Below are 22115 nucleotides of genomic sequence, written 5' to 3'. Positions count from 1 at the left end.
CCCTGTTATTTCTATCTTTATAGATCATATTAATTTTTTGTTACAAATCATATCACTACCATGCTGGTTACAACATGACCATAAGCCTTTTAGATGGTGTTAATGTATTTTCATTGTTTGTATTTCACCTATTTTTCTGGATCTCAGATTCTTGGTGTTTTAAGACAAAGTCTGCTTTTTAAAATCTAACTTTTATATACCTTTGCTAGACATCAAACCTCTTCAGAGAAGAATAACATCTTTTTTATTATCTTTTTAGCATTTGTAATATTTAACATAGGATCTAAGCCAAGGAAATGTGTTCAAGAAATGATTACTAGTTTTTATTTTATTTAATACATTAATGGATGAAAGATATATCCATCAGAAATATCTGTACTGTATATCATTATAAGAAATTTTATGAATTTTCTAAAATGGGAAAATTTACAAATATATTTTTATTATTAAAAAAATAACTTGTTTCGTTCATAGCCTCTTTATTGAACAGAAGCTATGCTAACACAAATGGTCATACATTATGATTAGGTACTGTAAGTAACCTGGGCTTGGGAATACTATTGTACTATACTAAACTATTTAAAAAATTCATTTCTAGAATCCTAACCCTTAATACTCTCACGGCAAGTCACATACATTATTTCAATCCTCAATAGCCTTTGAAAATAGGCAAGGGCAAGTAGTATTCTCAACTTATTTATTTATTTATTTTTTAAGATTTTTATTTATTTGACAGATCACAAGTAGGCAGAGAGGCAGGCAGAGAGAGAGAGGAGGAAGCAGGCTTCCCACTGAGCAGAAAGCCCGACGCGGGGCTCGATCCCAGGACCCTGGGATCATGACCTGAGCCGAAGGCAGAGGCTTTAACCCACTGAGCCACCCAGGTGCCCCAGTATTCTCAACTTAAACACAAAACGCTTTCCAGTGATGCCAGGGCTAGATTGTTATTTTTTTGTACATTTCAATATAATAAGCCGCATATACAGAAGGAAAGAGCCAACTTTTTTTTTTGGTGGTGTTGTTTTTTTAAGAATTTATTTATTTATTTGACAGAGAGAGATCACAAGTAGGCAGACAGGCAGGCAGAGAGAGAGAGAGAGGAGGAAGCAGGCTCCCCGCGGAGCAGAGAGCCCGATGTGGGACCCTGAGATCATGACCTGAGCCGAAGGCAGAGGCTTAACCCATTGAGCCACCCAGGTGCCCGAAAAGAGCCAACTTGTATTCCAGAAATCAATTTCCGTGTTTCTTCTCTGAAAATTCATAGGTTGCCCATTCCTTCCATCCTCCAGCATAGTGTTGAACACTGAAAACATATAGCAAGGTTAGTGCTGTAAAAATTTCCTCCTGCTTTATAACACAAGGTTGATAGGAACTTTAGAGATGTAGAGATGCCATGACTACTCTAGCCTTTAAACCTACGTAAAAGACTGTTACTTTTGAGTAGGATGAAACTATAGAGGCTTAGTCTCTATCCTGCTATTACTAACACAGTATTAGAAGACATTTTTCAGTCGACCAGTAAAAATATAATACATATGAAACATTGCTATTATACACACTCTTGAATACAATTTTATACTTCATTTATGCACCTGTTAAAGCCCAGAGATACTGCCGTGTCCAAAGCCTTCTTGCTTCTCACTCCGGCTAAACAAGAAAACACCAGACTGTCTGATTTGGATGGTTTTACTTCATTGTACTTCTCTTTGAAGTCTTTTGGGTTCATCTGTAGAGCTTTACCTACCTCACCCACTGAAAGAAAATGTTAAAAATTTCAATTAAATCTTAGGTACAGTAAATTACTGAATATATACTTTTGTGAGTAATTAATTCAAGTCACAGGTCACTTACGTGGTATGTTGACAGACCCAGGAATTTTTCCATACTCGACAATTTCCCATGGCTCTCTAACATCAATTAACATAATTTTTTTGGAATTCAAGAGGTTTTTAAGTTCCTTATAAGTGACATCTTTAAAAATAGCTGTACAAAAATTATGGCAGCTTCCCTTTATTGACTTCAAACCTGGAAAGAATAAAATAATTTTGGTACCTTCAAAGTAACATTGCTATTAATATCTAGAAGGCAGGTCAAAGGAATTTCCCCCCCTGGTTCCAGCCAGTTAACTATAGTTGATCTTTTGACTTCACTGACTGACACTGTGTATTTTGTACATAGCCTGACAGAGCCACAGGATGTCTACCCTCTTGCCTTCCATGCTTAATGGCTGGCCTTGTGCCAGCTCCATATTCTACTCTCTCCAAGCCCTTAATTAGGTGGAACTTGTAAATACACATTCAGCATTTGGTAACTGAATCCTGCAAATAACTTGTGAGTTTAATCATAATCCAAATTACAATGTTAAGAAAATTTTAATTTCCCCTTGCAAATGAAGATAATAAGCCGTACGTGAGATATGGGAACCTTACATTTGAAACTACACTTGTAAGTACTTAAAGGCTGTTTCTATCTGTTAAATAATTGGTGGGGCACCTTGGCTGGCTCTGTCAGAAGAGCCTGTGACTCTTGATCTCAGGGTTGTGAGTTCAAGCCCTATTCTGGGTGTAGGGATTACTTAAATAAAAACGTAAATAATTGGTAACATAATATGGTACTGGGTAATAACCTATAAAATAAATCCATGGGTCCACACTGATATAAGGATATAATTGAATAAATGGGGAGAAGGGATTATTTCAATTGATAAATGTAGAATGAATGATGAAAAGAGAAAATCACCATTAGGTTAAGATCTAAGTAATAATTATTTCAGCAAGAACCATTGACAGAACAGTTAGTAGGTGAAATTTTGATTAGAAATAGGATAGTATCTCCCCCAGGAAATATTTACTAATAACAAAAGGAAACACCTGAAAGATACTACTTTAACCAATTATTCAAAGATCACTTCACTAGTAATGAGAAATGTCAACATGTATACTTTGATAGGATGCTCAAAGAAGAGCACATCACTTCCTTAGTATTTTTGCCAAAATATATACCCTGAATCAAGTCAGAAGAAAATCTCAAACTCAACCTACAAAATAACCAATACTCTTTAAAAAGTGTCAAAGTTATGAAAGACAAAGGCTGTGGAACTATCACAGATTGAAGCAGACTAAGGAGCCATGACAATGTAATAACAACATAGAATCCTGGATTGGATCTGGGACTATAAAAGACCTCAGTGGGAACACTGGTGAAATTCAAATAAGGCCTACAGATTAGTTAAAAATATTATGTTAGTATTACTTTCCTGATTTCAGTAACTGTACCATGTAAGATGCTTACGTTAAGGGAAGTTGGGTAAGAATAAAGGGAACTCCATTTTATTTTTCCAACTTTCCTATAGATCCAAATTGATTTTTTCAGCATGAAAGAAAACCCCAAAGATTTTTAAAATAAAATAAAAATTTTAAAAATTTAATAATCCGATTTCACAACAAAATGACTGCTATAAAGTAAATAATAATGCTCAAAGGTTGTTTAAAATATGAAGTATCTTATAAAGTGAAATTGGTATAAACAGTATAAGCTGGCATAGAAAGAGGTTTAAAGATCTAAGTTGAGAAGCAAACAAACAACATACCATCTATGAGAATTCAGTATTTGGTAACAATTATATTTTAAAATAATGGGGATATTTTGTTCAACAAATATGCAGGGCAACTAGCCAGCCAATAGGAAGAAAGTTTAAGCACACTATTGCCTCATTCCTTATATGTAAATAAATATAAATTTCAATCTAAAAATTAGTATCTTAGAAGTACCAATAGAAAACATGAGCAGATAATTTAAACCTTGGGATAAGAAGACCATTCTAAACATGGATCAGAAGCCATAAAGATATGACCTCATAAATATGCTAAATTTATATATGGGAAAAGAACAATGAATAACTAGAAGACACATGGCAGGTAGGAACAAAATATTCATAACACAGAAAAGACAAAACATTAGTATTAATAGAGCTTATACAAATAGGAAAAGGACAAAATTCCCAATAGAAAAATGGCCAAAACAGGAACAGGGAATTGGCCTGAATGATACCAATGATCAATAAAATGTAAAAAGATCCCTTATCTCACTACTTATTAAGGAAATGCAAGATACAAACAAAATTTTTCAAATTTTGCCAGATTTGTAAAAATTAAAAGGGATTGATAACATCAAATATTGGTAAAGGTATGAAGAAATGGGTACTCTTTTACAATGTTGGGAGTGTGTAATATCAAAACCTTTTGAAAGGAAAATTTAGCAGGAATAACACTTTATGTATATATTTTTTACTTCACAATTTTACTTTTAGGAATCTATCTTCCTACAGGAGTATTAGCATGAATGCATACAAATGTATAAATATATTCATGGGCAGCATTCTTTGTAGTACTGAAAAATGGTAAGAAGCTGGAAGTCTATCCATAAGGGAACAGTTATAACTGGTGCATTTATACAATGGCATATTATTTAATGTAAGTTGTCCAAAATATAGTATTAAAGTTATAAAACTAGTTAGAGAGCACTAGATATAAACCAGGGGTTCCCAGACTTTCTTGGTTCATCCTTTAATGTCTTAGTAAATTTTCTGCAGTGTACATAGGCCAAAAAAAAAAAAGCTTCATGGTTCTATTTATTAAATAGTTAAGAAAATCCAAAAGTGAGTTGTGAAAAAACGCCTTTTCTTGTAAAACCAAACACTGCTCTATTTTCATTCGTCTTTCTCACTGATAGCAAAAGATGGAAAAATGGACAAATATAGTAGTTAAATAATTCAGATTTCCTAGCAATTCCACTCCAAGGTATGTACCCAAAAGATTTGAAAACAGGGACTCAAACTCAGACACCAATGCTCATAGCAGCATTATTCACAATTATTCACAATAGCTAAAAGATGGAAGCAGCTCAAGTGTTCATTCAACAGATGAATGGATAAACAAAATGAGGCTTATACATACAATGAAATATTATTCCATCATAAAAAGGAATGAAGCTCTAACACATACTGCAGCTTGAAACTACGACATGGAGAACACACTAAGTGAAGTAAGCCAGACACAAAATGACAAATATTTAATGACTCCACTCATGAAATACCTAGAACAGGTAAATTCACAGAAAGTAGGTTAGAGATTACCAGAAGTTGGAGGGAGGGGTGTTATTGCTCAATGGGTTTGAGTTTCTGTTGGGGGTGATGAAAATTTTTGGAAATACAGTGGTAATGATCCCCACAATGTTGTGAATATAATTAATGCCACTGAATTGTACACTCAAAAATGGCTAACAGACACATGAAAAAATGCTCATCATCATTAGCCATCAGAGAGATTCAAATCAAAACCACATAGAGATACCCCCTCACAGAGTTAGAATGGCCAAATTTAACAAGACAGTAAATAACATGTGTTGGAGAGGATGTGGAGAAAGGGGACCCTCTTACACTGTTGGTGGGAAGCAAGTTGGTGCAGCCACTTTGGAAAACAGTGTGGAGATTCCTCAAGAAATTAAAAATAGAGAGGCGCCTGGATGGCTCAGCTGTTAAGCGTCTGTCTTCAGCTCGGGTCATGATCCCAGGGTCCTGGGTACGAGCCCTACATCAGGTTCTCTGCTTGGCCTGCTTCTCCCTCTCCCTGTCTTGTCTTGTCTTCCCTGCTTGTCTTCCTGCTTGTCTTCCCTCTCTTGTCTTCCCTCTCTCACTGTCTCTGCTTGTCTTCCCTCTCTCGTCTTCCCTCTCTCGCTGTCTCTCTCTCTCTCTGTGCAATAAATAAATAAAAAATCTTAAAAAAAAAGAAATTAAAAATAGAGCTACCCAATGACCCTGCAATTGCACTACTGGGTATTTACCCCAAAGATACAGAAGTAGTGAAAAGAAGGGCCATCTGTACCCCAATGTTCATAGCAGCAATGGCCAAAGTTGCCAAACTGTGGAAAGAGCCAAGATGTCCTTCAACAGACGAATGGATAAAGATGTGGTCTGTATATACAATGGAATATTATGCCTTCATCAGAAAGGATGAATACCCAACTTTTGTATCAACATGGATGGGACTGGAGGAGACTATGCTGAGTGAAATAAGTCAAGCAGCGAGAGTCAATTATCATATGGTTTCACTTACTTGTGGGGCATAAGGAATAACATGGAGGACACTGGGAGAAGGAGAGAAGTGAGTTGGGGGCAATTGGAGAGGGAGACGAATCATGAGAGACTGTGGACTCTGATGAAACAAACTGAGGGTTTTAGAGGGGAGGGGAGGTGGGAGGATAGGTGAATCTGGTGGTGGGTATTAAGGAAGGCACATATTGCATGGAGCACTGGGTGTGGTGCATAAACAATGAATCTTGGATCACTGAAAAAATAAAATTAAATTTAAAAAATGTATAAAAAATGGCTAAAATGGCAAACTTTGTTACATATATTTTATCACAGCAAATACAGTAAAAAAATAAAAATACAGATTTTCCCCATCCTCTTCAGATTTTGAAGAGTTGGCTCATGTTATCTATAAGATTCGATCTTAAAATGCCTGGGATAAAACTATTTCTCTCTCAACTTTTTTGTGAATTCCCGGAATGCAACAAGTCAGCTGGCTGACTTGGTACAGTTCCTCATTGTTAGGAACTGGAAAGCTATGGTAATTTAAAAAATTGTTAAACTCGACTGTGGTACTTCACCACAGGGAAACAAATATCATCTCGGCATGTAACTTGTGTAACTGAATCAAAGATAGTTATGTTTTTCTTATATATTAGAGCCAAACTGACATTCAGCTTTCTCTATACTCCTGTTGGGGTGTGTGTGTATGTAGGGGGGCAATGGAGAGCACGTGTACAATCAATGAGGACTAGATTTCCTAGCTTTCCAAGGCACAAATATTCTCTCCCAAGCCTCTCATGGTGTGAGCCTCGAGTCCATACTAACTCTTGAGTTAAAGCTATAGTGTATTTTTGGGGTGCCTGGGTGGCTCAGTGGGTTAAGCCTCTGCCTTTGGCTCAGGTCATGATCTCAGGGTCCTGGGATCGAGCCCCATGTCGGGCCCTCTGCTCGGCAGGAAGCCTGCTTCCTCCTCCCTCTCTCTGCCTGTTTCTCTGCCTACTTGTGATCTCTGTCAAAAAATTTAAAAATTAAAAAAAAAAAAGCTATAGTGTATTTTTTGTACAAGGCCTCTACTTGTAAATCAACCACTTCATCTATTGCGTGATCAAAGAAACAGTGATCAGTTCCTACACTGAAGGAAAACTGGCTGTTTGGGATTTATTGCGATGATGTGTGATTCTCTTGAGGGATTCTCAAGAGTAACACGGGCTATATGTGATTTTCACATTTTTGAGGCTCGTTTTTGAATAAACTCCAGTTTGGCTTTTCCACACTGGTAAATCTAGCCTCGCCTGGGTGTTCCCTACAGCCCACGGTATAAGACACAGTCTGAACTCCTTAGCATGTTCTTTCATGTCCTTCAATCTACTTTACCAGCATAATTTACCAGACCTTCTCCTCCTCCCCATTCCTCCTCTACCTCGAGAACCCTACCCTCCAGCTACATCAAAAGTACACATGTGCCCCAACTACCTTTTTATAATGGAAGGAGCAGGGATTTTAGAGTCCGATAAACCAGGTTCAAATCCTCCCTTGTCCACTTAGCTCTGTAGTCCTGGGAAGATTACTTAAATTCTCTGGGACTTCGTTTCTTATTTATAAAACAGCAATAATATTACTTAACCTTTCTGAGTTGCTGTGAGGTTTAAGCAATCTATATGGTGCAATCTTTAGATACATGTTTTCACCTTCCTTCATGATATATGCACACGGTTCTTTCTGAAGGGTTCTTTTCTTCCTTCCTTATCTCTACCTGGCACACACTTACTCTCCTTGAAGACTCTGTTGAATACCACTTGTCACCAACCCAACAGTTCCACTTCTAAGTATCTATTCTAGTAAGTTACTTGTAGAGATACACAAAGAGCTGTGTACAATAACTACTGAAGAAGTTTCTAGAACAGCAAAAAAATGGAAACCAAAATGTCCATCAAGAGGGGACTGGTTAAATAAACTGTGGTAATCCATACTATGGACTATATGCAGTAGTTAAAAGAGTTATATGTACTGCCATGGAAAGTTTCTGAATACCAAAGTGAGAAAAGAATTCAGAAAAGTATGCATGATAGATCACATTGTATGACAAGAAGTAACTAGTGTCAATGAGAATGTGGAGAAAAGAGAACCCTCATGCACTACGGGGAATGTAAATTGGTGCAGCCACTGTGGAAAACAATATGGAAGTTCCTCAAAAAATTAAGAATAGAACTACCATATGATCCAGCAATTCCATTCCTGGTATTTATCTGAGCAAAATGAAGATGCTATCTTGGAAAGATATGTGCACCCCCGTGTTTCCTGCAGCATTATGTGTAACAGCCAAGATACAGAAACAGCTTAAGTGTCCACTGATGGATAAATGGATAAAGAAATTGTGGTACACGGAGTGCCTGGGTGGCTCAGTGGGTTGAAGCCTCTGCCTTCAGCTCAGATCATGATCCTGGGGTCCTGGGATCGAGCCCCACATCGGGCTCTCTTCTCGGCAGGGAGCCTGCTTCCTCCTCTCTTTCTGCCTGCCTCTCTGCCTACTTGTGATCTCTGTCTGTCAAATAAATAAATAAAATCTTAAAAAAAAAAAGAAATTGTGGTACACATACACACACATGAATATTCAGCCATAAAAAGAATGAACTCTTGGCATTTGAGACATGGACCTTGAGGGCATTACCCTAAGTCAGACTGAGAAAGATAAATACCATGTGATCTCATATGTGGAACCAAAAGCAAACAAGCAAAAAAATAAACAAACCCTCAAAATCCAAGTTCACTGATATAGAGAACAGATTGGTGGTTGCCAGAGGCAGGGAGGGGTGGGGCAGGAGAAATGGGTGAAAGTAAAAAAGATAAAAATTTTAAAATATGTACTTTTTTAAATTAAGAAAATAAGAATTCTCATCTTCATAGGGAGACGGAATGTAGGCCCCTTGGGGAGAGTAAATGATTTTTTTTTTCTTAAGATTTTATTTATTTATTTGACAGAGAGATCACAAGTAGACAGGGAGGCAGGCAGAGAGAGAGGAGGGAGCAGGCTCCCTGCTGAGCAGAGAGCCTGATGTGGGACTCGATCCCAGGGCCCTGAGATCATGACCCCAGCCGAAGGCAGCGGCTTAACCCACTGAGCCACCCAGGCACCCGGGAGAGTAAATGATTTTTAGGAAAGATGAATGGGCTCTTAGAAGAACAGATGGGAGGTATGACAGTTTGTGACAAAGGTTGGGTGTGGTATTGAGTTCTAGTCTCCCTTCCTGTGACGAGTCAATCATTCTTGGTTGGTGAAACTCTTGGGGAGGGTATTTATGAAATTGAGTTCCTTTTGGAGGATCTGTCTTAAGGCAGGTAAGAGGAGTTCAGAGAAATCCTCTCTCCATATTTGCTGTTTTTCAAATGCCTATAGCTTAAAAAAAAAAATCAACCTACCAACCCAAATTTCAGTGTGAGATAAAATGATAACCTAAAAATATTTATTTATTTATTTAAAATATTTTATTTATTTATTTATTTGACAGAGATTGCAAGTAAGCAGAGAGGCAGGCAGAGAGAGAGAGGGGAAAGAAGGCTCCCTGCTGAGCAGAAAGCCCGATGTGGGGCTCCATCCCAGGACCCTGAGATCATGACCTGAGCTGAAGGCAGAGGCTTAACCCACTGAGCCACTCAGGCGTCCCGACCTAAAAATATTTAAAATCGCATCATATTAGACTATGCAAATTGAAGATCTAGTATAATTCAGAATGGTCTGATTCATACTGTATATACATGTTTAGAAGCTTGCTTTTCTACTACAATTGTCAGGTCTTTTTAGTAAGGAGAAACCTGTAGGAATAAGCATTTTTTTTTTTTTTCCAAACAGAAAACTTAAGGAATTTAGGATTACTTCTAGGGGCACCTGGGTCGCTCAGTCATTAAGCATCTGCCTTCAGCTCAGGTCATGATCCCAGAGTCTTGGCATGGAGCCGCTCATGGAGACCCTCATGGAGCCCCCCACTCTGCGGAAAGCCTGTTCTGCTTCTTCCACTCCCCCTGCTTGTATTCCCTCTCTCTCTGTCTGTCTCTCTCTGTCAAATAAATAAAATCTTAAAAAAAAAAATTCAGCATTACTACTATATATCTCTAAGTTCTAGATTCAATTATTCTTTGAAAAAATTTTTTAAAAGTTTGTTTATTTATTGATGTAATATCTACACCCAGTGTGGGGCTTGAACCCATGGCCCCAAGATAAGGAGTTGCATGCAAGTTCTTCCAAGTGAGCCAGCTGGCACCCCTATTTTTTGAATTATTTAATTTCAATTAGCCTAATGCAATTTAATTATTATATGTTTAAGGAAAATATATATAGAAACCATACACATGATTTAGGTTCTGAATTTATTTTTTTCATAAATTTAGCTTCTTTTCTATATTATAATATAACATAGTTTTGTATTATATGTTCTGCTTTAAAATACTGAGCTAAATTTCACTTAGAGGGGCACCTTGGTGGCTCAGTCAGTTAAGAGTCTGCCTTCAGCTCAAGTCATGATACCAGGGTCCTGAGATGGAGCTCCGCACTGGGCTCCCTGCTCAGTGGGGAGCCTGCTTCTCCCTCTCCCTCTGTCCACTCCCTGTTAGTGTGCTTGCTCTCTCTCTCAAATAAATACAAATCTTAAAAAAAAAAATTTCCACTTAGAAATAACCTACCATCGCCTGGGTGGCTCAGTCGGTTAAGTGACTGCCTTCAGCTCAGGTCATGATCCCGGAGTCCTGGGATCGAGTCCCGCATCGGGCTCCCAACTCCACGGGGAGTCTGCTTCTCCCTCTCACCTTCTCCTCGCTCATGCTCTCTCTCACTGTCTCTCTCTCAAATAAATAAATAAAATCTTAAAAAAAAAAAAAAAGAAATAGCCTACCATCACTTCCTACCAATTCAGTTAGGTATTAAATAAATTCTCTGGTTCATCTGTAATCCTCTTTTGGATGTTGACACCTAAGAAATCCCACATTAGTATCTGTTGAATACTGAAAATTATTTCTAGGGATGCCTGGGTGGCTCAGTCGGTTAAGCTGCTGCCTTCGGCTCAGGTCATGATCTCAGGATCCTGGGATCAAGCCCTGCATCATGTTCCTTGCTCACAGGGGAGCCTGCTTTACCCTATCCACCCCACTTGTGCTCTTTCTCACAAATAAATAAATAAAATCTTTAAAAAAAATTATTTCTAGAGACCATGTAATGGTCAATATAAACAATCCATAACCAAGAAAGAATATATTAGAAATAAGATTGTTACTCCAGAGGGAAAATATTAGGAAGAACATTTGGCGTGCTTCCTTATCGAATGTGTATTTGGGATTTGTGTGAACATTTTATAACTTCTAACGTAATCACCTCAATAAATATTTTTACTTTTTGAGAACCACTTGCAGCGAAATTTGAAAAGCAAGTGAACAACCATCCTATGGGATAAAAAGATTATTTTAGGGAATCTAGGGAGTAAAAGATTAAAGGGAATCTAAAGATTCTAGGGAAGTGGAGAATTTAATATGAAAGGGGACTCCCTATACTATCTTTGAGCTTCTCAAAGTTACTTGTCTTCTCAACTTCTATTACCACCCAATCACAGTATTTTCCCTTAAATAGCCGCTCAAGTCCCCACGTCCTCTGACTGTCACCTTCCCCAACCTCCCTCCTTGTTTAAAGCATCTTCTGCTGCTGGCAACTGATTCATATTGACAAAGCACTTCCGTGTTTTCTGTTGTTTCTCTGGCCGGTTTTGTCGTCCGTAAAATTAGCAGTGGTACTTTAATAGCTCTAAGTGTTACAATTCTAGGTGACTTGCCACGGAGCTCTGAGCGCGGCTCCCCAGTGGGTCACAGGTGTAACTCGCAAAGCTGGGCTCATCCTCAGTCTCCGGCAGAAACTGGCCTTGTTGCTCGCTCGTCTGAGTCGCCAACTGACCTTCCCTGCCCAGTCCGGCACCAGTATCTTCCTAAAAGCCATCACACGCGAGCTCCCTGGAGCAACGCTGACCTCTCTCCCTGCGTCCTCCGAGCACCCCCAGACCCAAGTAGCCCGGAATCGGAAAGAACGAGAACTGAATGTAGGCGCTATCTTCCCAAGAGCCAAGAGTAATGGGACTGATTTTTAACTGGAAGCCGCAAGCAGAGAGCACCCCCCCCCCCAATGCCATTCCTTCCCCGAGCCCGAGGTTAGACGCTCTCTCTTTACCCAGGGACCACCGAGCTCACCCCAGAGGGCAGCCTCCGCGGACGCCAGGATCGGCCGGCGCGCACTCCCGAACAGCTGCAGCGGCAGCACCATCGCCAGCTCTCGCCCACCGGGCCCCAGACTTCCTCCTCTGGCTCCTCCTCCTTCTTCTTCTCCGCGGCACCGCCCTCCCCCCCGCCCCCGGCCCCTGCCCAGCGACAGGCTCTTGAGCGCCCGCCGGCCGGGTGCTGGCCAAAGCCGGGAGTGCTACAAGGAGTGATCGCGGAGGGAACCGTACCCTACTCTGGAACTTCAAATTGGAAAGTAACTCGAGAGTTGGGGCGCGCCTGGGTGGCTCAGTCGGTTGGGTGTCTGCTTTTGCCTCCGGTCATGGTCATGATCCCAGCGTCCTGGGATGGAGCCGTTTTTGGGGCTCCGGGCTCCGCGGGAAGCCTGCTTCTGCCTCTCTCTCTGCTTGTGAGACCCCCCCCCCCCCGTCAAGTAAATAAATAAAATCTTTAAAAAAGAAACAGAGTTGAGGCGTCGAAATTTAAATATTTAAAGTAAACAAATTTTTCCAACTTACTTTATAATGGGATTCTTATTGATTAATTTAAAGGGAACTACATGGACGCTTTTCTAAGAACTGCTCTTAACTCCAATAGCTGGTTCAACTAATGTCAGTATTAAAATAATCTCATGCGATCATCTTTCCCCCACAACTCTGATATTTGACTAAAATTGACCACAGCTTGCTGGAGTTAGGTCCAACTATTTTATAAAATGCGTTAGTGTGCAATTGCTACTGTAACAAATTACCACAAATTTACTGGCTTCAAACAATATAAATGTATTATGTACAGTTCTGCAGGTGTCAGCAAGCCTGTGTTCCTTCTGAAGGCTCTAGGCAGAATGTCTTTTCTTGCCTTTTTCATCTACTAGAAGCTGCTGGCATTCCTTGGCCAGTGGTCCCCTTCCCCATTTTCAAAGCCAGCAACTAGCATCTTCAAATCTCTAACTCTGACCTCTGCTTCTGTTGTTGCATCCCTTACTCTTCCTCTGACCCTCATGCCTCCCTTTTATAAAGACCTTTGTGATAACTTGGGCTGCTTGGGTGATGCAGGATAATTTTCCTATCTCAAGATCCTTAATTTAATCATATCTGCAATGTCCTTTTGCCATGTAATGTAACATAGTCACACGTTCCAGGAATTAGAACACCCTGGGAGTGGGGAGTGTTGTTCAGCTTACCACATGAAGTTTATTATTGGGATGCCTGGGTGGCTCAGTGGGTTGAGGCTCTGCCTTTGGCTCCGGTCATGGTCTCGGGGTCCTGGGATCCAGCCCGACATCACATCAGGATCTCTGCTCGACGGGGAGCCTGCTTCCTCCTCTCTCTCTCTGCCTGCCTCTCTGCCTACTTGTGATCTCTGTCTGTCAAATGAATAAATAAAATCTTTTTTAAAAAAGTTTATTATTACTGTGGTTCATTTCCTTATTTTAAATTTATTCTCAATTTGGTCCCCCAATATTATGAAAGTTGTGTTTAACTGCAAATTAATTTACAATGGAAATTTTTAAAAATTAACTTCTAAATGATATTATTAAAGTGTGTGTCCAAGGAGTAATTTCATTAAGCAGTCTAAAATTATTCTGTTTTCAATAATTAAACAATTAATAGCACCACTTCAAATTTCAATGCCAGTGCCATCACTTACCATTATGTTTCTCCAAATTATTTGGAGTTTTGCTATAGTTTCTATATGATCTATGTTGTGGATTAATTTTGAATTAAAATGTCATTATATGTTGCAAATTCATGTACTTCCCATGGCATCCCAAAGCTGTCTTGAATACATAAAAACCACAGGTAGTCTGAACACAGATATGGAAACAATGAAACAAAGTGTTTGACCTCAATAACTCACATTCAATTTGATTTATACTTTCGCAACAGCACATATCATGAAACAATTTTTTTCCCAATGTTCATGACTAAGTATTTGAGATATATTTTTCTGCAGGATTTTTTCTCTCAAAAGGTTAATAGCTCCTCCCTTACCTAGCACAGTGCCAGACTTAGTTTATTTAAGAGTTCTCATAGCAAAAATTCTTGTCAAGAGAGAGCCTTGATTATTTTTCCTTGGGCAAGTGTCCAAGTTCTTCTTTCAGAGAAGAGTCAGGAAGGCTTAAAGTGAGATGAAAGGGAGAAAAATAGTTTAACTTTTCTAGGAAAGTTCTACCAGTCCTGAGTTAATATGCACCATCAATTCTCCAACAACTCCTTTTATTTCTTGGCATAATGCAAGTGAAAGGCAACTTGAAAGGAGGCGGCGATTTTCCCCATTTCTTCCTAAGTCACATCAAGCCTCCAGATATTTGACAAATCAAATGAAGATTAGGAAATATTTTTCCTGCAGCTTTTTTTTTTTTTTTTAAGTGTTTCTATCAGGGGCGCCTGGGTGGCTCAGTGGGTTAGGCTGCTGCCTTCCGCTCAGGTCATGATCTCAGGGTCCTGGGATCGAGTCCCGCATCGGGCTCTCTACTCAGTGGGGAGCCTGTTTCCCTCTCTCTCTTTCTGCCTGCCTCTCTGTCTACTGTGATTTCTCTCTGTCAAATAAATAAACAAAATATTTAAGGAAAAAAAAGTGTTTCTATCAAAACTTAAAATAACTATCTGTTGACTCAGCATTTCCATTGCTGTCTACTAATGATTATTTGCACAAGTAGGCAAAGATAAGGATAAAGGTACATTAACAGAAAACTGATTGGGGAAAAAATGATACATCCATTCTAAGTTTAAGCAACTAGACAAAAGAATGAGTCTTATATAGGTTTATGTCAAAAATATACTGTCAAGTGAAAAACATCAAGTTGTAAAATAGAATGTAGACAGCTAGAAATCAAGATAGCTTTGGAATTTTATCATTTCCAAGAAAAATTGTATGGTGTTTGCATAATTGCTGTTTCTTTCCCCCTTTTAAAAAAAATATTTTATTTATTTATTTGACAGAGAGAGAGATCACAAGTAGGCAGAGAGGCAGGCAGAGAGAGGAGGAAGCAGAGAGCCTGATGCCCGGCTTGATCCTAGGACCCTGAGATCATGAACTGAGCCAAAGACAGAGGCTCAAGCCACTGAGCCACCCAGGCACCCCATCTTTCCTTTTGAGAGAGAGCTAGCACGAACAGGAGAGGGTGAAAGGGAGAGGGGCAGACAGAGATGGAGAAGCAGACTCCCTACTGAACTGGGAGCCTGAGCCACCCAGGAGCCACCAGGAACCCCTAATTCTTAAATTTCTTTGTTCTAATTCAGTCCCCCTTTTTTTTTTTTAATTTATTTATTTATTTGAGAGAGAGAGAGAGAGAGAGACAGTGAGAGAGAGCATGAGTGAGGAGAAGGTCAGAGGGAGAAGCAGACTCCCCGCGGAGCTGGGAGCCCGATGCGGGACTCGATCCCGGGACTCCAGGATCATGACCTGAGCCGAAGGCAGTCGCTTAACCAACTGAGCCACCCAGGCGCCCCAGTCCCCCCCTTTTTCTTTTTAAACTGTAAATTGGGAGTCCAGTATATGATACATTTTTAAAAACCCCATTTACACCAATGCAGTTTAGTTTGGAAATTTAGATTTATGCAGGTTTGCATATCTTCTTTTCCTCCAAGTTCTGTTTCAAATCTGATGTTAAAATAAATAAAAACTTTGATTTGTGATGTAGACAGTTTTGACTTAACAATTACACCACAGTACGACCTGTTCTTATTTGGGGAATTTTTTTTCCCCTAAAGAAAAAAATTCCCCTACTCCAAAACATGAGTAGTAGTGATCCCTATACCCAGCACCTTAACAGGCAAATTTGTACTTAGTTACATTTGGAAACTAATGGGTGGTTTCCATAAATACAATGTAAACACCTAGTGACCTCCTTTGCCAAGTTCTGTACATAGAAGTAATGCTAACTATTTTGTAAGAAATTAATTAGAGATTTTAAGAGAAAAACCAGAGGTTTTTTTTTTTTTTTTTTTTTTTAACCTTTGGTATCTTGGACTCTTAACCCAAGGTTCTATCGTCAGGCCACCTGTCTCCTGGTTGAAGAGTTGTGAAGGATTACAAAGCTCTTAGGACTCACGCATAACTAGAGTGGATGTTTGCAACATCATTAAAATATTTTCAAAACGATTATTTTTACTAAACATATGCAGTGTGCAGATCACTTTAACGGATAATCGAGCTTCGAAGAACTATAGGTGAAGGTCAAGAAATTTCCTGTCTCGGTAAGTAAGCGAGGACAGGTAAGCCGATAATAATGAAAAAAAAAAAAAAAAAAGGCGAGACAACATACGACAAATGTCAGATGTGATTTTAGTGCAGTGTGACAGAGAGAAGTCGGAAGCTATCCCTTCAGGCCCTCAGCAACAAGTGGGACTTAAGCCCGACTCCGGGAAGCCCTTAAACTGCTCACACCCGAACACTATCGGGACGCAGCGGGGAGTTCATTGCGGTTATCCTCGGATTAGCCGGCCTACGGGGCTCTGCAGATCCACAGAACGCAGGCGCGGCGCGACCTGCCCCGCAGGGTCCACGCCCCACTCCCGGGCGCAGCGGCGAGGGACCGCGTCAAACCCCGCCCCGGCCGCGGGGCTGGCACACGAGGCCCCGCCCCTGCCGACCGGGAGGTCAGCCGCGCATGCGCAGTCTCTTCTGGTTCTAGACCCGGCGGCTCGGCCCGGCGTGGTGAGTCCGGACTGAGGGGCTAGGGTCGTCGTAGTGTCTCGGTCATCGCTTCCTTTACCCCAGCCCCCTGTGGCAGGACAGGCCTGGGAGAGAGGCCTCTTACGCGCCCCCGTCTTGCCGATCCCGGGGGTTCCCGGCGGTCACCGAGGGCCGCTTGAGTGCGGCCCGGTTGGGCGCCGGCGGCGGAGCCGGGTGGTTTGGGCGGGAGGGGTTCGCAGGGAGGGGCCCGAGTCTCCGCTGTATCTGGAAGCAGGCGCTCCCCCGACACCCTTCCCGCCTTCCTCCCGCGCGCTCTCCTCACTACCCATTTTCTCTTGAGAAACTTGGGGTGCTGTTGTTAGTGACTGGAGGGTAGTGTTTGGAGCCCTGGAGAAGGGCTGCTGGGGTCCAGGTCTCCATCCACCTCTTACTGGCTCCGGAACCAGAGAAGTCACTTAACCTCTGTGGCTCTCAGGTTCAAGTGTGAACTGGGGGCAGTCATAGGAACCTGTCTCACAAGGTGGTTGTAGAACTACGTGAGGAAGTACCCTTGAGTGCTGAGAGCCGAGCGTGATGCACGGCCAAAGTGTGCAAGTGCTGTTCATCTTTTTGAGCCTGGTACTAAACGGAGAGTGTGTCCTCCTCCTCTGCACGGCGAAAATAATTGCCCAAGAGTCCAAGGGTAGGGAAAAAAGATTTTTTTTCTTGAGACTGTGGGCTTTTGTTTGTATAGGATGTTTAAAAAAAAAAAATCAAACATTTCTAAACAACTTAGTTGCGCATCCTACTGCAGAGAAAGGACAGATGTTAGAGTAATACTGAAATTGAAAAATGAAAAGTTTTGTTTGGGAAACCGCGTGAAAAAAAGGGCCAGAACTTACTTGTCCTGAAAAGAGTTAACATATCAGGCCTGAGACTGCTCTCCTTAGAAAGGCCTGCTTGCTTGTTTGGCCTCTGGAAACAAAATAGTTCATGCAGTCCCCTGTGGTTTATGCCCAAGTTAGCAGCCTCCAGGAAAACCCCAGTCCTGTGAGTCTGTGATGGGCTACCCTGGGCAGAAACATTGCACTGACCTTGCTGGACTTTCCTTTTTGGGAGGAAGAGTGTGCTCTGTTTGACCCGTTCTGGGAGGAAGAGAACACAAGGAAGCCTGCACATAGATTCCTGCAAACTTCATTTGTGTCTTTCCATTATGCTCAGGTTGTATGTCCATACTCCAGTGCCCTAATAAAAGTTAGCCTTGAGTGCAACTACGTGCTGAGTCCTGGAAGTCCTTCCAGTGAATCTCCAAATGTGACGGTGGTCTTGAAACTCCCCACACACAATATTGGTGATAGAAAGTACTTGAAGCTCTAGTAATTAGATTTTAATTTTGTCTCTTTTTGACTAAAAAAGGAGAGAAAAAGCTATACAGATAAGTGATTGCTAAATAGTGGGTTACCATCCAAAATTATTTCTCTGTTTAGACATATTGCAGGTCTTAGAAAAATCACTGGAAATTGACTGCATTGCCAAGTGGAAGTTTGAGTCACTGTCTTTTACAGACTTTTTATAGATTGTGGTCTAATACCTTTTCTTTTTGTTATTCTGCAAGCAGTATCTATGGGTTGATGTCTGTCTTTATCAAAATAAGGATGTCTGGGAAGCTGGGGAAAGGTGTGGCCGGTTTCTCGTGGCCCATTTTTCCTGGATTTTTTTTTTTTTAATTATGCCTGCATTTTCAGGACATCCAGTTGAAATAGTTGGAGGTAAGTCTATAAATTTGGGGTTGGAAAGAGGAGATTGCCTTCTGATTATATCTTTTTTCCCCTCGATAAAGTAGAAGACTAGATACTATTTTGAGAAGAAGGGAGATGGAGGAGTTAGAGGTTTAGAAGAGTGAGAAAGGTTTCAAATGGCTGTGTGAGGAGTAGGTAAATAGGTTTTCCAGGAAGTGTAGTAAATAATGTCATGTCTCGATCCATTTGAGATTGAGATTTTGATTATGAATTTAGCGGACCCAGTCACCTTTCTTACAAGATTTTCTCCAGCTTGTTTGGATGCAGACATAGAGAAAGTGGTTAATTGGATTCATTTAGGTTTGGGGTTCTGTTAGGGGGGTTTTGTGGTAGTCCCTTAGGCTGGGCACACATATTTTGTTCTTTCTGTATACATGGTAAGGTTACACTCTTTGTACACACCCCCCATCCCACTCCCTTACCCGCATGTCTGCTCGAAGTTGGATGTGTCGAATGACTTGCTTGGGCTGGTAAAATACAAGCAGACGTGACATACATCATTTCCAAGTGGAGCTTTAAGAACCAGCACTCCATTTGCTACTTCCCCATCTCTGCCTTGCTATAGTGATCATCTCACTTGGTGAGATGTCGCCTCTTGCCAGCCTGGGCACCAAAGGTGAACAGGAGTTGCTGAAGAGGCGAAGCTGGAAGAACTTGAATGTGTGATTAGAACTTGAATGAATGATTTTGCAAGGTACAGCTATAGGGGTTTATAGCTAATAATATAACTATGTATATATATATATATAGTTATACAGAGGAAGTTATAGTGGAAGTTTGGGGGGAGAAGGCAATCAGAAATGAAGTGCTCAAGGAACTCAGAGCCCTTGTGCGTCTCTCACCCTGAAGGCCATAGTTTGTTGCAGTTCCGTTCAAGAGTGATGACCTCTGGAGTTAAAGAAATGGCTCTTAAAATGGTATACTAAAAAGCTCCCTTATGTGGAATATGGTATAACTGGGTCAAGACTCAGAATTTATTTTTTTATTCATTTTTGAAGATTTATTTATTTTAGAGAGAGAATGTGTGTGCGCATGAGCACAGGGAGGGGCCGAGAAAGAGGGAGAAAACCTCAGACTTTCCACGGATTGAGGAGCCCAGCAGGGGGCTCCATCTCATGACCCTGAGATCATGACCTCAGCCAAAATCAAGAATTGGCCGCTTAACCGAGTGAGCCACCCAGGCACTCCAAGATTCAGAATTTATTATTGAGTTGAAAGATTCTTCCACCTTGATCAATAAAAGCAAATAAACAAATAGCCACGAAAATTACAGTGTAGCTTAACCATAGAACAGATGATATTAGGTAGGATTTAGGCTGAGCTTTAACAGAGACTCCAAATACAGTGATTTTTTAAAAATGCTTAATTTTTTATCTAAAATCTTAACAATTAACTTCGGATTTTTAAAAAATATAAAGGACAGAGATAAGTAAGACCTTGGAGACAAGTGTGGGACATTATACAATGTTGCTATTGAAAGTGTGGTCTGTGAAAAAAAAGAAAGTTGTGGTCTGTGGGGGCACCTGAATGGCTGAGTTGGTTGAGCGTCTGACTCTTGGTTTCAGCTTGGGTCATAATCTCAGGATCCTGAGATCAAACCCCCTGTTGGGTTCCTCACTCTGTGGGGATTTTGCTTGAGATTCTTTCCCTCTACCTCTCCCTCTGCTCCTCCCCATGGTCATCTGCATGCTCTCTCTCTAAAATAAATCTTAAGAAAACAAAACAAAATAAACACACCTGGTCTTTGGACCCACAGCAATGGCTTACCATTGGGAGCTTGTTAGACAGGCAGAACCTCAGGGCCTGTGCAAGACTTGTTGAATCAAAATCCACATTTTTACAAGATCTTTAAGGCGACTCATATGCGCTGTCCTGATTCTTAAAAAAGCCAGTGTCTTAGGAAAGTGTAAGATGGGAAGAATACTTGTGGATTAAAAGATGTGAACAGTTAGCATGACATAACCAATACAAAGTGCAAACCTTGACTGAATCTTGATTTTTAGAAGACAAGTATGGAAGACAATTTGGAGTCAGCTGAAGAGGTTAGAATATGATGGAACCTCAGAATGGGGAATTACTGTTAATTTTCTTAGATGTAATAATTATGTGGCTATATATAGGAAAATGTTGTTATTCTTAAAAAGGATACAAACTCTTTGCAACTTTGAAATAGTTCAGCAAAAACAAAAATATACTCACATGTGTGTATCTCTCTCTCTGTCTCTCTCTGTACACACTGATACTTAGGTAAAACAAATGGGGCAGATGTTCTAGATGTGGAATGTAGGTAGTAAGTATATGGGTGTTTATTATATTGGTCTTTTACCTTTTCTGGAAGTTTAAATTTTTTCATAATAAAAACGTGGGGGAAAACCCCACAAAAAATGCAGTGTAGCTTAAAACAATTTCTGTCAGTCATTGCTAGGTCATATGGTGCAGGTAGAAGGGCTCTGTTGTGCTGGGCACTTGGCTTCCGTCCCTGGTCCATTATGGCTTTTCCAACTTCTGTTTCCTAGCTAGTGGGACAGGAGAAGAGGCAAGGGGACCACATGACCCAGAAGGAGCACTTATTCCCTTGATCAAACCTTTTTTTTTTTTTTTTTTTCCATCCACCTGGACATCATGTATCTGGGGAGTAATTGGTAAAAGTCAAATGTAATGTGCATGTGTATATTGGTTTATAAAGATGTCTTTGGTTTCATCTGATGTTCTCTTCTTCTTTTGATGTACTGGGGCCCAACTAAAACTGAAGTCATTTCTACTTTAATATACATTAAGTAAGGGTGCCTGGGTGGCTCAGTGGGTTAAGCCTCTGCCTTTGGCTCAGGTCATGATCCCAGGGTCCTGGGATGGAGGCCCATGTTGGGCTCTCTGCTCAGCAGGGAGCCTGCTTCCCTCTCTCTCTGCCTGCCTCTCTGCCTACTTATGATCTCTCTCTCTGTCAAATAAATAAATAAAATATTAAAAAAATATATACATTAAGTAATATACCTAAAATTTTAATTTTGAGGATTAAAGTGTACTCATTTCCCCCTACCCCCAGCCTTTTCAGTAAGTAACAGATGCGGGTGAAAGAGCCTTCCAGACCTTTGCCTGAGAAAGCCAAAAGAAGTAAAAGGCCTGCTCTACCTCATGATGAAGACTCTTCAGACGACATTGCTGGTAAATTATGACCTCTGGCATCCTGAATAGTGTTGTGGAAAATAACCATGTTTTTAATCAATAAGTCTTTTGCTCTTTATTTCCACTATTTTCTGCATGAACTGTAAAATCAGCTTGTCTAGTTCCAAAACATCTGGGTGATGTTTTTATTGAGATTTCGTTTAGTTTATAAAGTAACTTAGAATTGGCATCTTTTT

At 40.5% G+C, this 22115-nt stretch overlaps 2 protein-coding genes across 7 annotated transcripts in view; one reads left to right on the top strand and one right to left on the bottom strand.

Annotated features, from left to right (window-relative positions):
* Positions 1-1141: 1141 nt before the first annotated feature.
* Positions 1142-12386, bottom strand: TSTD3 (thiosulfate sulfurtransferase like domain containing 3). The gene is made up of 4 exons (XM_032858202.1): positions 12311-12386; positions 1852-2025; positions 1593-1752; positions 1142-1303 (listed from the first exon to the last, which is right to left on the bottom strand). Exons 1-4 carry the CDS (start codon positions 12381-12383, stop codon positions 1231-1233), a joined length of 480 nt encoding a protein of 159 aa, XP_032714093.1. The 5' UTR covers positions 12384-12386; the 3' UTR covers positions 1142-1230.
* A 4565-nt stretch (positions 12387-16951) lies between these two features.
* The window catches only part of USP45 (ubiquitin specific peptidase 45), a 67791-nt gene continuing 62627 nt past the window's right edge, over positions 16952-22115 (top strand). For 5 of the 6 annotated variants that reach the window (XM_032858193.1, XM_032858190.1, XM_032858194.1 and 2 more), the window contains exons 1-2: positions 16952-16999; positions 21800-21918. In XM_032858193.1, the coding sequence (XP_032714084.1) occupies positions 21819-21918 (100 nt within the window). In that variant the 5' untranslated portion in view covers positions 16952-16999; positions 21800-21818. Of the gene's footprint in view, positions 17000-18700; positions 18727-21799; positions 21919-22115 lie in introns of those variants that run through there. The other variant, XM_032858192.1, reaches the window with a different exon arrangement.

This window comes from Lontra canadensis, unplaced genomic scaffold (assembly GCF_010015895.1).
Source record: "Lontra canadensis isolate GAN:19392208 unplaced genomic scaffold, GSC_riverotter_1.0 scaffold14, whole genome shotgun sequence".
Lineage (NCBI taxonomy): Eukaryota > Metazoa > Chordata > Mammalia > Carnivora > Mustelidae > Lontra > Lontra canadensis.
The sequence above is the reverse complement of the archived record's forward strand: the minus strand, read 5'-3'. Positions and strand labels throughout refer to the sequence as shown.